This window comes from Dromiciops gliroides, chromosome 2, assembly GCF_019393635.1.
Source record: "Dromiciops gliroides isolate mDroGli1 chromosome 2, mDroGli1.pri, whole genome shotgun sequence".
Taxonomy (NCBI): Eukaryota; Metazoa; Chordata; class Mammalia; order Microbiotheria; family Microbiotheriidae; genus Dromiciops; species Dromiciops gliroides.
In genome coordinates this window covers 458,400,257-458,417,758 of record NC_057862.1, presented here as the reverse complement: position 1 = coordinate 458,417,758, position 17,502 = coordinate 458,400,257, and the positions used below count along the sequence as shown (strand labels likewise).

At 40.3% G+C, this 17,502-nt stretch overlaps 1 protein-coding gene across 1 annotated transcript in view; it reads left to right on the top strand.

Moving 5' to 3' along the window:
* The window catches only part of BCAS4 (breast carcinoma amplified sequence 4), a 68,858-nt gene that overhangs the window by 7,615 nt on the left and 43,741 nt on the right, over positions 1-17,502 (top strand). The window contains exon 2 of the mRNA XM_043981570.1: positions 16,428-16,499. Within this exon, the coding sequence (XP_043837505.1) occupies positions 16,428-16,499 (72 nt within the window). The remainder of the gene's footprint in view (positions 1-16,427; positions 16,500-17,502) is intronic.

Genomic DNA, 17,502 nt, shown 5'->3' with positions numbered 1-17,502 from the left:
TATATACAAACACATTTATATATGGATTTGGATATTACTAATGTAATAATTTGATTTTACTCACCACGCATGTTTATTTTAAGGATTTTGTTTATTAAAAGGACATATACGTTTATTTTCAGAATATATACAGATGTCCTTGTAATAAACATACATATACCCCTGAAATCACAGGTCTGGTTCCAATTCCTATCCTTATCTGGAGATTTTATATACACACATGTGTATCTGTGTTATATGTATATGTGGGCTATATGCACTCACATTCATATGCATGTATACATGTATATGTGGGAACATACGTATGTCTCACTGTGTACCCCAAGTCCATGATCTCTTCATCTGGAGATGGGTAATATGTTTCATCATTAGGTCTCTGGAATTGTGTTTTGACATTGTGCCAATAAGAATTCTTAAGTCTTTCAAAGTTGTTCCAAATTGATTTTCCAGAGCAGAAGGTGAACAGACTTTAGGGACATGTGACACTGAAAAGGGGAAGGCCTCAGAGATAAATAAAGTCATTTAACTATGGAAATTCCCAAAGGAACTCAGGCAAGTCCTTTTCCTGAGTCTGATTTGAGTTTCTCCAGGAAAGATGCTAAAGCTTGATAGGCTCAGAGAAGGAGTCAGTGCTAGGGTTGTTGGGATACTAATAATTCATTTTCTTAGCACTTTAAGGTAGAAGGCCTTTTGGCAGAGTTAACTGGCCTTCCTTGAATTGTTCCCAACCTTATGTTTCACCTTACAGAGAGAAAACCTGGAGGACTTCTGAGTATTTGTAGTCCTCTGAAAAACCTCTACCTTTAGTGAAAACTAAGGTGAACTCAGGAAAGACTTTTCATTCTCCCCTCAGTTTGTTGTTCGTGCTTGGGAAAGTCATTTGATCTTGCCTCTGACACTTAACAGCAATGGGCCAGTGAGCAAGGCATTTAACCTTTCAGAGACTCAGTTGCCTTATCTTTAAATTGGGGATTTATAATCTTTGTTTTGCCAGGTTTGGTTTTTTGTTTGTTTGTTTTGGTGAGGCAATTGGGGTTAAGTGACTTGCCTACGGTCACACAGCTAGTAAGTGTTAAGTGTCTGAGGCTGGATTTGAACTCAGGTCCTCCGGACTCCAGGGCTGGTGCTCTATCCAACTGCACCACCTAGCTGCCAAAAGGTTTGTAATGAGGAAAGTACTTTGAAAAATTTAAAGTGCTGTATAAATGAGAGTTATTAGTAATCATAAGCATGATAATAATGTACATCTGGGCTTCAGTTTTTACAAATATGTAAGACCTGTAGCCAATATTATCACAAAACACTAGTGTACAACTTTTGGATTCAAAATTCATAAGTAACCAGATACAAGAGAGTGAATAGACCACAGTTTGTGTGAAAATCATCTAAGGATTTTAGTGGGCCCCATATGAATCAATACTATGATATGGAAGCCCCAAACCCCAATTTGATTTTTGACTACACCATGAGAGGCATAAGGGATAAGCAGGTGATAGCTTACTGGTCAGACCACATCTAGTAAATCATGATTGGTTTTGGCCATGCAGCCAATGTTTGCCAGAGATAGAACTTGAACTCTGTCTTTGAGTCGAATTTTCTATCCACTATGCCACACTGGCCATGATCATTGAGTGGCCGGAACCAATCATGATGAGCACTAATGAAATCATAGGTTCAGGTCCAATTCCTATCCCTCCCTGGTTACCACATTTAAGGAAGCACATTGATTGATAATTTGAGCACATCCAGAAGACAATGACTAGGAGATGGTGAAAGACCTTGAGGGTTGATAGAAATGTTGATATTTAGTCTGGAGAGAAGAGATGTTCTCCATCTTCAAGTACCGAAAGGGTTGTAATGTAGGAGAAGCACCAGATTTTTATGTTTAATGTGATTGTACATATGTAACCTATAGCGAATTGCTTGTTGTCTTGGGGTGGTGGGAGAGAGGGGAGGGAGGGAGAAAAAAATTGAAACTAGAAATCTTATAAAAACAAATGTTGCAAACTATCTCTACATGTAACTGGAAAATAATAAAATACTTTTATGGAGAAGCATCAGATTTGTACTGCTTGGTCACCGAGGGTAGAATCAGGAACAGTGAGTGGAAGATGCAAAAAGATCAATTTTGATTCAAGGTAAGGAAAAAAAACTCCCCAACAAGAAGAGCAGAAAGGGATGCCTTAGGTGGTTGTGGATTTCCTTTGCCCCTTTAAACAAGGGCTGGCTGACCATTTTGGAGAGGTTTGAGTAGATAGCGCCTAAATTTCTTCTAATTTCGAGTGTATGATATGCTTGTTAGCACAAAGGGAAGAGAGAAGAGCTTCAGAAGGCTAAGGACTGTGTATAGGAATGTCCTGAGTTAAGGAGTAGGAAGGAGGAAGATGAGTTAGCAAAGGAGACTGTAGGAACTGTACTAGAGGTAGGGGGAGGGCCAGGACAGCAGGCTGCATACAGAAGCCAGATTGTTGTAGATTGCAGAGACTGTGGGAGGATGGTGCTGAAGAAATGGGGGTGGCACAGCAAAGGTGGGAAAAAGTGAAAAAGCATCTTCAGAGAGGTGTTGGGATGCTAGCCATGCTAATTAGCTGCTGAGGGGACTAAATTGGTTTAGCTGTTCTTGCAAATGGGTTGGAATTAAGTAAGAATTGTTTGTAACCTTTGGCCCAGAGATTCTGTTACTAGGGCTATACCCCACGGAGATTTTTGAGAGCAAGAAAAGACCCTTATGTACAAAAATGTTTACAGCAGCATTATTTGTGATAACAACAACCTAGAAATAAAATATGGGCCTGACAGTTGGGCAATGGCTGAACATATGAGTGTAATGGAATATGGCTTGGCTGTAAGGAATGATGACTATGGAGAATTCATAGAAACATGGGAAGACATGAATTCCTGCAGAGTGAAAAAAATAGACAGAGAACTATGCACAGTGACTTCACCAATAGAAAGAAAATATAAAGTGGCCAAGCTCAATATTAATATTCATATCATACTGTTAATTTCTTTTCTTTTCATTTTTTTTGGTGAGGCAATTGGGGCTAAGTGATTTGCCCAGGGTCACACAGCTAGTAAGTATCAAGTGTCTGAGGCCAGATTTGAACTCAGGTCCTCCTGAATCCAGGGCTGGTGCTTTATCCACTGCACTACCTAGTTGCCCCTCCTACTGTTAAATTTAAAGGACATTTCCTTCTTTTCTGTCAGCAATGAATATACTTCTTTTTTAAGGGAATGTACTTTTGGGGGAGGTTGTTTGAATATTTCTTGGGAAGGGTCTATTGTGTCAAGACAAACCATATCAATATAAAATATATTTTTAAAAGAAATAGAGGCAACAGGTATAAAACACTCATTTTGAGAAATCTGATAGTGAAAGGAAGGGGGAAGATTGATCTAAGGTGGGGTTTTTTTTTATCTGTTTGTTTGTTTTCCCAAGAGACTAGTCATCATTCTGCTAAAAGCAAAGGACTCTAAGGAGTAAAAATTTCATTAAAAGGGACCCCACTGGGGGCAGATAGGTGGCGCAGTGGATAAAGCACCAGCCCTGGAGTCAGGAGAACCTGAGTTCAAATCCAGACTCAGACACTTGACACTAGCTGTGTGACCTTGGGCAAGTCATTTAACCCTCATTGCCCTGCAAAAAAACAAAACAAAAAATAATAATTAAAAAAAGGGACCCCATTTCCTGGGCTTCCAAGAATCATGCAGTCCTAAAGTTTTAAGGGGGTTTAGAGGATATCGGGTCCATTCTTCTGCCTCTGTATCTAGAAACCATTTTCCCCCCCTTAATTATCTCAAGTAGATGAATGTTTGCATTACTCTAAAGATCTTGCAAAAGAGTAAGTCCACAGGCCTTTCTGGTTTTGTTTTTGTTTTTGTTTTTTTCAGGGCAATGAGGGTTAAGTGACTTGCCCAGGGATACACAGTTAGTATGTGTCAAGTGTCAAGTGTTTGAGGCCAGCTTTTGAACTCAGGTCCTCCTGAATCCAGGGCCGGTGCTTTATCCACTGCACCACCTAGCTGCTCCCCGCCCCCCTTTCTAACAAGCTATTCTATGACCTCTCTGCCCTGAGGCCTCCCTGCCCCCCAAGTCTGTGGTTTCTGATGCCATTTGTAGGAGAGATGGCTTTTATTCACTAGGTGAACCAGACAAGGAAGAACTGTCCTTATTTATGACATTTTTGAGGATAACTCTCATTCCAGTTCAGCCCCTGGCCAGGTCTGCAACTTTGACAGAAGATCAGTGGTTTGGTTGGGAAAGTGCTCTTTGTGTCATGATATTTGTAATATTTCACAAGTAATAAATACAATAATAATTATTATTATGTAATTACGATATTAATAATGCAATGACTGTTATTCAGATTTAAAGAGCACATTTCTTGGAGTACTTCATAGACGTTTAATTCTATCAATCCCAAGTATTCATTAGACACTTTCTATGTAGCAGGCACTGTGCTAGGAACTGGGAATACAAATGAAAAATGAAGAGAATCCCAGTTTTTAGAAATCTTTACTTTGCACTCGGAGAATACCACATGATCACAGATGTGTAAACATGGCATATTTATAAAATAAAGATATAGAAATTAGAGAGGGGCACATGCACTCAGGGAAGGAAGGGTCTCTCAAAAGAGCCACTGGGAGCCTTGAAGGGGTTTCAAGAGGCCGATGGTGGGAGGAAGAGTATTCCAGGCATCAGGGATGGTCTCTGTGAAAGCCTGCGGGTGGGAGATAGGATGTTGTATGTGGAAAACACGAATGAGGTCATTTTGGCTGGAGTGTAGAGTGTGTGAGGGGGAGATAGCTAATGATCCTGGAAGGAGAGGTCTGGAGCCCCATTGTGAAGGGCTTTAAATGCCAATCTGAGGAGTCTGCATTTGATCCTAGAGGCAGTTAGGGAGCTTGTGTGTGTGTGTGTGTGTGTGTGTGTGTGTGTGTGCACGCTAGCATGTAGGGATTTGAACAAAAGAGTGACATGGCCAAGGCCTGGGCTTTAGAAATATCAGTTTGGCAGCTGCTTGGTAGATGGTTCAGCAAGAAGAGGTTCAAGCAACAATTAGGCCTTTATTTCAATACACAACCAATCAATAAACATTTATTAAGTACCTACTTGTGCCAGGCACTGTGCTAAGTGCTGGAGGTGAGGTGAGTTTGGGTGAGAGAAGGTGTTGAAGGCTTGGACTTGGGATAACAATAGCTAGCAGATATATAGCACTTTAAGGTTTACAAGGGGCTTTACAAGTATTAGCTCACTTTTTCCTCACAACTCTAGAAGGGAGGGAGGTGCTGTTGTTATCCCCATTTTACAGATGAGGAAACTGAGGTGGACAGAGGTTAAGTGACTTGCCTCATGTCACACAGTTCAAATCTGAGACCAGGTTTGAACACTTGGGACTTCCTGACTTCTGGCTCAGCACTCTATCCACGCTGCCACCTAGAAGGGAAGGAATGTAAGAGGTGTTGGGGAGGTAGACTCAGCTACTGATCTGGTATACAGATCAGTATTGGGGAGAGTGAAGAGTTGAGGATGATTCCTAGGCTGTGCACCTGGGTGACTAAAAGAATAGTCATCCTCTGAACAGAAATGGGGAAATTAGAAGAAAGAATGGATTTAGGGAAGAAAGGGAGAGTTATTTTGGATATGTTGAATTTGGGATGCCTGTGGGACATCCAGGTGGACACTTAAGCAGATAGTTGAAGATGTGAGACTGCAGGAGAGATGTTTGAGAGATGAGTTCCATCTAATCAATATTTATTAAGCACCTGCTATGTAGATACAGACTGTGGTGATGTCAAAAGGTGTACCTAGGAAGAGAAAGTAGCAGAGCTGGGAGAGGGAAGGGGAAGAGGCATCCCCTTAGCAATCTCCTTTCCCCATTCCTAGGAGGCCTGGAGTATTGAAATTTTGAAAGTCCCAGAAACCCCTTGGGGCCAATCCACTCCTCAAGCAGGGTTTTGGGGGGTCAGGGCCCCTGCCCCTCACCAACTCATCTGAAGAAGGAATCTTATTGATGTCTTTGGGGGGGGCGGGGCAACGAGGGTTAAGTGACTTGCCCAGGGTCACACAGCTAGTAAGTGTCAAGCATCTAAGGCTGGATTTGAACTCAGGTTCTCCTGAATCCAGGGCCGGTTCTTTATCCACTGCACCACCTAGCTGCCGCCCTGAAGAAGGAATCTTGAGAAGGCCAAATTTCTGGTTCTCTCCCATAGGAATCACAAGACCTAGAGCAAAATCCAAAGGCTTTACATCTTCAGTCAGGCCCCACAGTCCATCTAGAACAGGTATCTCATGTATGCACATTACATAGCAGCAAGCTTTTACATTCTATCATAGGCCATGGAGGGATGAATCTGTAAATCCTCCATTGGTTTAGTTATGCTAGGGGAATATGCTGTAGCTTTCTTACTGTGTTAGCTTCCCAGTACTACAGCATCATACCAACTACAAGTGGCACACCCATTCTACTGATTCCCAAACTCATTCTATTCTAATCACTCCCACTGTTTCTAGGTACACGCCAATGACCTGCCCTCTCAATTCACTCTCCTCCTTAATTCCAGTGTCTTCCTTCTTCACCCTTACTTCAAACACATATGGACATAGCCATATGTCCTGACCATCTCTTAGAATTGTGCTACCTTCCAGGTCCGGAACTTTGAAATTCTTCTCTGTGGTCACGACCTTGCATCCTCATATATACAATCTCTCCTTTTCTTACCCACAAAATTTTTTTATTCAATTCACCAAATATTTATTAAATATTTTCTATGTTCTAGGCACTGTTCTAGATACAAGGAATATAAAGATTGAAAGATTTTTTTAAAACCCTCAATTCTCAAGGACATTGCATTTTTACTATTGAAAACTGACTTCTTTAAGCAGCATGGAGTAATGTGAGTGGAAAGCTGACCTTGGGCCATGAAGATTCGAGTTCAAGTTCCCTTTCTGACACATACTAGCTCTCTGACCCTGGAAACTCACTTAACCTCCCAGAGACCAGAAGTATCACACAAGCCAACTGTAGCTCACAAAATTCCCAAGTGCAGCCTGAACCAGCCAAAAATGTAATTGGGAACTGTGTAGCCCAAAGTAATCCATTTCTATTTCAATCTGGCACTATCACTTTAGGCAACTGTCTTAGATTTTTAAGCTGCTGAGGGAGTTTGTAGATGCTTTGGTAGAGGGGTTCTCCTTGTCTATGAGTTTCCTATATTAGTGAGATCACAGGTCTATTACCTACCTTGGTCCCTTGCCCTAAGCTTACTCTTTTTTTTTTCATTTTAATTTTTTTTGCTCTAATCTTACTCTTATGACTTTTGGTCCCTACTCATCTATTCTCCTCTAGTTTATCTCTCTCACTACAACTTTTCTTGCTTTATACCCAGCCCAAATCCAGTTTGCCACTTGAGACTCCCTACGCCTTTACCTTCAGGTTCTTATGACCTATGAACTGTCATCTCTGGGTTACCCTCACCATACAGTCTCTCTCTTCCTGCTTAAGAGTTGTTAAACAGGGCAGCTAGGTGGCACAGTGGATAAAGTACCGGCCCTGGATTCAGGAGGACCTGAGTTCAAATCTGGCCTCAGACACTTGACACTTACTAGCTGTGTGACCCTGGGCAAGTCACTTAACCCCCATCGCCCTGAAAAAAAAAAGAGTTGTTAAACATCACTGGAGAACATTACAAAATCAAATTGATTTGACCGATCACAAGTATTTCAACCTAGATGAATGTTTCTACTCAACAGATCTTCTTACTCTGCCTTTATCATCTGCCTTAATGTCCTTAACAATGAATATTCCAAACTTTTTCTTCTCATCAACATCCTCTAAGATTCCTTCAAGTGGAAAATATATGATTCTATGAAACCTACTTCTACCACCATTCCCCCCTCCTCTAGTGAATTAAAGGAAATAATATTTTCTATGAGGAGACTCAAAAGTCTTTGTGCAGTTTTAAGAAAACTTAGCACTGCACTAAGACTTTTGGAATAGTCTGTATCTCACTGAGAAGATTAAGACCATCTTAGGTAGGTCCTTCACATTCCTTCGTTCTTTTCCTTGCTCCAGTCAAAAGGCAGGCTACTCTTGCTAATCATTTAGGCTAATTCCTTTATCTGTGACCTTGATCCCATTCTTCCTGACCTCTTCCAAGACCTTACTTAATCAGACATCCCCTTTCTTTTCCATCTTTAGTCTCCTCTTTATCTGCCTGCAAACATTCAGAATTCCCCAGTTCTAGAAAAAAAAAAGAAAAAAAAAGCCTTCTCTGGATGCATATAGCTATAGTTTCCTTTCTCCTATTGTTGCTGAACTTGAAAAAGTTGTCTGTGACTCATGCTGACACTTTCTCAGTATCCATACTGTCCATACCATCTTGCAAATGGGTTTCCTCTCTTCTCCCCACCCCCAACCATCCATCTTTGAAGAAACTGCTTTCTGAATTGCTTAATCTAATTATATGTATGTATGTATGTATATTTTCAGTCCTTGTCCTTGATCTCTTCAATTTTTCACACTATTGACCAGAGAGATAATCTCTCTTTTCTTAGGTTCAAGATACTATGCTATTTTGGTTGTTCTCCTAGCTCACCAATTGTTCTTTCCTTGTTTCTTTCACAAACTCTTTGTCTTCTTCCTTACACCTTTAATGTGAGTGTTCTCCAAAGCTTTGTCCTTAGCCCTTTTATTTTCTCACTCTGCATTTTCTCCCTTGGCTTCCTCATTCATCCCCATGGATTCAACTGCCACCTCCATGTAGATGAACCCCAAATTTATATTTCTAATCCTGACCTTTCTTCTGAGTTCCAGATCTCTATCTTCAATTACCTCTGGGACACCATCCACTTGGTCATACCACTGGCACCTCAAATTCAACATGAACTAAACCATTTTCATTCATGACTACACTCTTTCTAATTGTGACAACTATTCACCTGGTCTCCCATTTTTACAATCTTGGAGTAATAATAGCCATTTATGAAGTTCTTTAAAATTTGCAAGCTATATATACTATAGAAGTATAAATATGTGTATATATAGTATACACACACATATTGGTCCTCTTCAAGAATGAAGGACAAACAACAACAACACACACACACACACACACACATATATATATATATATATACATATAAATTTTTACTTCATAACAACCCTTTGAGGTAGGTTCAGCACATATTTTTCTTTTACAGATGAGGCAAGCAAGATGAAGTGTCTTGCCTGTGGTCACACAGCTAATATGTCTGAAATGGGATTTGAACCCAGATCTTTCTTTTTTTATTTTATTTTTATTTTTGAACCCAGATCTTTCTAAGCCAAAGTCCAGTACATATTTACTATGCAAGGCTTCCTCTCAGGATAATCTCTGATTTTCCTTTTCCTTTTCTCTGACATCCAATCACATCCTGGATCCTGATGATTTCCTCTCTTAACATATACCCTACTCTTTATTCCCACTGGCACCACCCTAGGTCAGATCCCTAATACGACCTACCTGGACTACTGAAATAACCTCTTTAAAGGCCTTCCCTGTATAACCTATATCCAATTGCTTACTATCTCAGAGAGGGGGCAGGGGAGGATAGAATTTGGAACTCAAAACTTTTTTTTAAAAAAGCTTAAAAATTGTTTTAACATGTAATTGGGGGAAAATAAAATATATTAAATTTAAAGGCCTCCCCATCTCTAATCTGTGCCCTATTCCCCCCCCCCACCTTCAATTTTCAGTTCACATTGCTGCTAGAACATGCTTTCTTCTACATAGATCTAGTCATATAATTTTGGGTTTTTTTGTTTTGTTTTGTTTTGTTTTGTTTTAAGATTGTAAATGGCTCCCTGAGTCTTCTACAATAAAGTTTAGCTTCTAACTGGCATTCAAGGGTCTTGACTACCTAGAACCTCCATACATTTCCTATCTCATCTCATATTGCTTCCCTTTATATAATACATTCCAGCAAAACTGGATAATTCTCTGCACCATGGAAATGTATTGCACTTTCCTGTTTTGGTGCTTTTATTGGAACCAGAAGACATGAATTCCAACTCTAGTTCTGCCAATCTAGATGAGGGACCTTAGGTAGGTTAGTTTACCTCTATGCACCTCAGTTTCCTCATCTGTAAAAGGAAGGTCTTAGAGTAGATGGCCTTTAAGTTAATCTCTGATCCTATGATCCACTCTTTATCTCCTCCCATTCCTAGGACAGTTTTCTGTGATCACTCAACAAGTATTTGTTAAATACCTACTATGTGCCAGGCATTCTACTCAATGAACTTTCATTTTAATAGGAGAGACAAGTGTGTGTGTGTATATATATACATACACACACATATATATGTATATATATGTATATATACACATACACACACATATATATGTATGTATGTATGTATGTATATGGCTTAAATATATAGCAAATAAAAACAAAGTTATACAAAGTAGTTAAATACAAGGTAGTTTTGGAGGGAGGATGCTAGCAGTTGGGGGAATTGAGAAGGCACAAGATGGTACCTGGGCTTTATTTTAAAGGAAGAGGAGTTTATGAGGGGAAGGTAAGGAGAAAGAACTTTACAGAAATGTGGGATGGCCATGGCAAAGACACAGAGATGGGAAATGGAGTGTCAAGTTTGAGGAACAGAGAGAAGGCCTATTTCGCTGGATTGCAGAATAAGGGAAGGGAAGTAATGCCCAATAAAGCTGGAAAGATAGATTGGGGCTGGGTTGTATAGGCTTTAGATGCTAAATAGAGGAGTTTATATTTTATCCTAGAAGCAATAGGAACCCCCTGGAATTGATTGAGTAGAGGAGTCTCATGGTAAGATTTGTGTTTAAATAAAATTACTTTGGCCCTGTGTGTAGGATGTACAGGAGCAGAGAGAGATTTGAGGCAGAAAAATCTACAATTAGAGGTTGTTACAATAAACTAGGGGAGAGAGAGGTGATGAGGGCTTGAATTAAGATGGTAATTGTGTGAGTGGAGAGAAGTCATATGTGAGAAATGTTGTGAAAGTAGAAAAAGCAAGATCTGGTAACTAATTGGATATATGGGATGAGGAAGAGCAAGGAGCTGAGGTAAGCTATGATTATGAACCCAGGACACTGGAAAGATGGCAGTACCTTTGACATTGTTGATGATTATATTAATGATATGGACAAGGTCCTGTGCTTGGCTTCAGGGGTGCAAAAATGAACGACAAAGGGTCATAATCTTAGAGTTGGAAGGGATCTCAGAAGTAATCTCAATCAATCTATTTCTCAGCAGGAAATCTCTTCTACATCCTGACGAGTGGTCATTAAAACCTCTGGTCTTGGGGCAGCTAGATGGCACAGTGGATAGAGCACCGGCCCTGGAGTCAGGAGTACCTGAGTTCAAATCCGGCCTCAGACACTTAACACTTACTAGCTGTGTGACCCTAGGCAAGTCACTTAACCCCAATTGCCTCACTAAAAAAAACAAAAAAAACAAAAAAAAAAACAAACCTCTGGTCTTGAGGAGATGGGGGAATACTGGGGGGCGGGGGGCAGGGAAGGGAAAGAGGGAGGATGTTAAAAGGGAGGATAACTCCTAAGGGGTAATAGTCACAAAGAAAACTAACTTTTTGATCCTGAAGTGGGAATTAAGAGGAAGAAAAAATCCCCTTCAGAATTAAAATCTAAGAAGGGTGCAAACCACTTGGGGGATGACTGAACAAATAGTGGTATATTAATGTAATGGAATATTATTGGGCTGTAAGAAATAATGAAAGAGATGACTTCAGAGAATTGTTGGATAGTATGAACTGAAACAGAATGAAATGAATAGCACCAGGAGAGCAATTTATACAATAACAACAATATTGTAAAGAAAAATAATTTTGAAAGACTTAAGAAAATTTGATCAATACAATGACCTATCCAGAGGACCTATGATGAAATATATTACCCTTTTCCTGACAGGTGATAGACTCACAGTGAAGAAAGAGGCATATATTTTTGGTCATGGCCATTATATGACTATGCTTATTTGTTAAATTTGTTTTTATTTTTCTTTATTTTTAATTGAGTGTGAGGGATTAGCAAGTGATTTCCCAAAAAAGAGGACTATTAAAACATTTTAAAAAAATGCACTGAGGGGGCAGCTAGGTGGCACAGTGGATAAAACACCAGCCCTGGGTTCAAATTTGCCTTCAGACACTTGACACTTACTAGCTGTGTGACCCTGGGCAAGTCACTTAACCCTCATTGCCCTGCCCCCCCCCAATGCACTGAAAGAAAAGAAAAAAGTTCAGAAGGAAATACAGAATAGCATGATAATTTTGAAAGCAATGTATGTAACTAATATGGAAATATGTTTTGCATGATTGCACATGTATAACCTATATCAATTTGTTTACCATCTCAGAGGGAGATAATTTGGAATTCAAAATTTTTAAATGAATGTTAAAATTGTTTTTACATGCTTTTGAGGAAAATAAAATATTATTTAAAAAAGAAAGCAATATATGAAAATTATTATATATGTATATGTAATGAGTATGTATATCTAAAAGCAAGTGGTATGAAATAGAGTCACAATTTCTTGTACAATTCTCCTTTAGTGTTCTGTATATTTTGAAATGCTTCTTTTTTTTCTTTTCTTTTTTTTGGTGAGGCAGTTGGGGTTAAGTGGGTTGCCCAAAGTCACACAGCTAGTAAGTGTCAAGTGATTGAGGTCAGATTTGAACTCAGGTCCTCCTTAATCCAAGGCCAGTGATTTATCCACTGTGCCACCTAGCTGCCCCTGAAATGCTTCTTTTTTATGTTTAAGCTCAGAATTTGTTTTGTTTTTTGTTTGTTGTTTGTTTGTTTGTTTTTGCTGGGCAATGGGGGTTAAGTGATTTGCCCAGGGTCACACAGCTAGTAAGTGTCAAGTGTCTGAGGTCAGATTTGAACTCAGGTCCTCCTGAATCCAGGGTCGGTGCTTTATCCACTGCGCCACCTAGCTGAAAGAAAGAAAGAAAGAAAGAAAGAAAGAAAGAAAGAAAGAAAGAAAGAAAGAAAGAAAGAAAGAAAGAAAGAAAGAAAGAAAGAAAGAAAGGAAGAAAGAAAGAAAGAAAGAAAAAGAAAGTAAGTAAAGAAAAGAGAAAACCTCTAATCTTTTCTCTCAAGAAGCTCACAATATCTTTGGCTGTGTTGTTCCCACTAGTGACATCCTTGTAAAGAAGGAATACCTAGAAACTGCCCTTCCTAATTCATAGACAGAAGAAACCAAAGAACAGAGATGTCTGGTGACTTATTTAAGGCCATAGAATGTTCTAGGAGTCAAGCTAGGACTAGAAGAAGGCTCCTCTAGACTCTAGTTGTCCTGTCTTTCAGGCTGACCATGGGTCTTACATCAAATTTCCTGCTGTTTTATGTGAAAGGCTGAGCTCTTGACCCTAAGAAGGGCGAATGTGAAAGATAAGTTGAAATCCATTATTCACAAACAGAAAGAAAAATACCCATTTTGCCTCTCATGAGAGGCAGACTCAGAGAACATCAATGCTGGAAAGAACTTTTAAAATCATCTAATTCAACACTTTTATTTTATAGATGAGAAAACCAAAGCCTTGATGGTTGTCGTGGTTGTCATGGGAGGAGCACTGATTTGAGACAGAAGATGGATTTTAGTCTTTGACTTTGCCATTTATTAGCTGGCCTATAGATTTCTGATCTCTTCAGTTGATAGTACCCCAGGATTCAAGTTACTTTTTATTACATTGTATATACTTGGAGGCAGCTAGGTGGCACAGTGGATAGAGCACTGGCCCTGGAGTCAGGGGTACCTGAGTTCAAATCCGGCCTTGACACTTAACACTTATTAGCTGTATGACCCTGGGCAAGTCACTTAACCCCAATTGCCTCACTTTAAAAAAAACTACATTGTATATATTTGGTATTTACTTCTCTGTGTACACAGTGTATCCTCCTAGTAAAATGTAACCTCTTGGAGGGGTCTGTTTCATTTTTTTTTTTTGTCTTTGTATCCTCAGTACTTAGTGCCTCACACAAAGTTAAGTGCTTACTAAATGTTGAATTGAATTGGTCCACCTCAGTTTTCTCAACTCTAAAATGTAGATAATATTTAGGAAGACATTATAATATAATGGAGAGTTAAAGGACCTGGATTAAAATCCTACCTCTGACATGACTTCTAGCCCAGTGGCCTTCAGTTTCCTTAGGTGTAAAATGAAGAGGGTAGAACTAGATTATATCTGAGGTCCTTTCAGCTTCTGTATCTATGATCTTATGATCCTAATCCCCATTGGAGAATAGCAAGGCTCCAGTGAGATAACAGCTGTAAATAAAGTCTATTGTTATTCATATCAAAATTAGATACTGGATCATCCTAGGGGAGTAAGAATTTACACCTGTAGATGAGTCAAGAACACTGAAATCATCCATTTTCCCCTGCTTGTGATGAAGATAGTAGGTTGGTTAAAAATGTGTGTGGCCTGGACAATGTGGCTATCTCATTTGCAAGGCTGTATTAGAGAATATATTTCAAGGGGAAAAATGAGTTTTTCTTGTGTGGTTTACCTTATCTGCACAATTATCTGCTCTAATGAAAGGAAGCAATGGTTTAGACTAAAGGTGTCAAACTCAAGTAGAAATAGGGGCCACTAAACTGTACATAAGAATCCCTGTGGGCCACATAGTTTTAAAAATGTAACATTGTTTATGTTTTATTGTATTTTTACTTATTTTATTAAATATTTCCCAATTACATTTTAATGGTTTCTCTACACAAAGAATGTTGTAGGCAACATGTTTATCACTTGTGGTGTAGACATTCCAAAAGTCATTTATTTCTGTGCGGCTTTTGAATGTGTTGTATGATTTTCTTTCTCTTTTGAGGTAGGGTGTGTGTGGTGGAACACACAGATGTGCTTTCCTTATTGTGCTTTATTCAGGCTAATAGACTCATAAATAGAGCTGGAAGGGACACTAGACATCATCTAGTGCAACTACCTCATTTGGCAGATGTGGAAACTGAGGCTCAGATTGCCAGTGTTGTCTAGCTGACTTTCCCACAACAGAAGTTTAGCTCACCCTCATTCTCCTTGGGCACAAGCAAGTTCCCTGCAGAGAATATTCAGATTTCCCATAGCTCCTCAGTGAAGTCTTTACATCTCACCTGGCTTCCCACGGATGAATGGAAGGAACTAGCCCAGCCCTTCCTTTAGCTGCGGCCCTGGCCACTGATAAGGCAGCCCTTCTCCTCAGTGTTTTGAAAACACTTCTCTGTGTCGATAGTATTTTTGTTTTGTTTTGTTTTGTTGGGGCGGGGGGGTGTTTCCTGCACATTTTCCACTTCCCTAGGAACCACCAATATGGTTCACAGTTTTTAATTCCCCCCCCCCCACCAGATTTACCCACAGAAATAACTCCAGCTGTGACAGAGCTTTCAGAGTTTTACATTCACTTTGTACTATTTATATTCCAGCCCCAAAGATGTTTCTGAGCAGAGAATTTTTTCTCTCTTTGTCTTTATACCACTACCCTTGGTCTGAAAGTACCCAGCTGTAGAAATGTGAGTAGGATCAATTCCCCATGGAAATATGGATGGGAAAAATGGAAATTTTCCACAGGTTGGGGCTGGGGTGAAGGGGGATGCCCAGAAAAACTCCACTGGCTCTCTCCACAGAAATCCTAGCATCTCCCAGTGGCTAAATCCTAGAGCCATATCTAGAAAGCAGCAGGAAGTGGTTGAGTTTCAGCTAGCAGTGTGACCTTGGGCAAGTCACTTCTCCCTTCTTGCCCTCAGTCAAATAATTGTGTTATTCCAGTTCTGCCACTTACTAGCTGTGGGATCCTGGATGAATCACTCCTCTTCTCTGAGCCTCAGTTACTTCATCTGAAAATTGGGACAATAATATTTGCACTACCAGTGATTCAAGGTTCTTGTCAGGAAAGGGCTTTGTGATCCTTAAAGCTTACCAAAAACAAACAAACAAACAAAAATATAATTATTGTAATCTGTCATCATTATTATTACATGAATTGGCCCAGCAGTGGTTGATGATCCAAAGCACCCCCCCCCACACACACACACACCTGCCTTATCATTTGGTTGTAAAAAAACAAAAGGGCTCCTAGAAGAATGTAGAGCTGAAGGAGCTTTTAGATGACAGAAATGACCAATCTGGAAAGGAATTTTAGAGATTATCTGTTCTATCCCCCTCATTTCACAAAGGAGGGAACCAAAGACAAAATTAATCACCCAAACTCACGGTGGAATTAAGCAAAACGGAGGATTTGAACTCGCGTCCTTGGATCCAAAATCCTGTATTCTTTCATTACTGGCCTATCCCTCTATCACTTTCCTTTTTAAAAAAAGTTGTTATTTTTCTAAATGGGTTTTTTGTCTTCCTTCTGCCCAGTAAAACTAATTCCCTGGGCTCTTCTTTCCCTTCCAGGTGAAGGAAGTGGAAGCCACCATTGAAGATATGCTTCTCAGGCTGGAGGAGTTCTGTGGCCTGACTGACATGGTAGGTGTTTCTCTGCCTGAAGGGCTCAGCTTAGGCCCAGGCCAGAAAACTCATTCCGGGAGCTTTCTAGGGAGGCCATGTTGTCAGTGATTTAGCAACCAGACGAGTGGGGCAGTAGCCAGCAGTGAAGAGGGAGAAAACACACACACACACACACACACACACACACACACACACTCTCTCTCTCTCTCTCTCTCTCTCTCTCTCTCTCTCTCTCTCTCTCTCTCTCTCTCTCTCTCTCTCTCTCTCCCTCCCTCCCCCCTCCCTCTCTCTCTCCCATCTCACACACACCCCTAAGTATTTCCTGAGGCGGCCATCTTGATAACTCCCTTCCCCTGAGATGGTCTTATTACACACAGGCTCGGAGACCAAGCCACAAGGTGGCACTCTCGGGCACCTCTGCGGGAAGATGTACAGTGGGGATGGAAATACTATATTTAACTCTCCTCTGGTTCCAGGCAGCTCACTGTACAAACATCTAGGAAGCCTGAAAAGGGCTTCAGCATACTGAGGCCCAGGGGAAGTGTCCTTGTGGGTAGCATTCTGCCTTGAGCCTGTTTGCACTCCAAGGCCCCCCGGACCTGACTGGTTTCTACCCTCTTTTGTTAGTAGAAAGGCAGATTGAGAACCCACATGGCTATGGGAGGGTTGCATTTGTCTCATGAGGGAACTGCCTTTGAGCTGCAAAGGTTGGTCCCTGGAGGACTTTGCTGGGAGTCAGAAGACCTGGACTCTGGTCTTGTCTTTCTGCCTATTATTCATTTTCTGTGTGACCTTGAATAGCCACTTCCTCTTTCTTAGGGCTCAGTTTCCTTCCCTGTAAAGTAAGGCAGTTCAACTTAAAGGTCTTTAAGGCCCTTTCCATATCTAACATTACAATTTCCATGTTCTCTTCCTCAGATATTCTATGTTCGAAGGTACCTCTCAGCTCTGACTTTCTATGTTCCAAGGCTCCTCCTAGCTCTGCCATTCTGTGTTCCAAGGCTCCTCCCAGCTCTGCCAT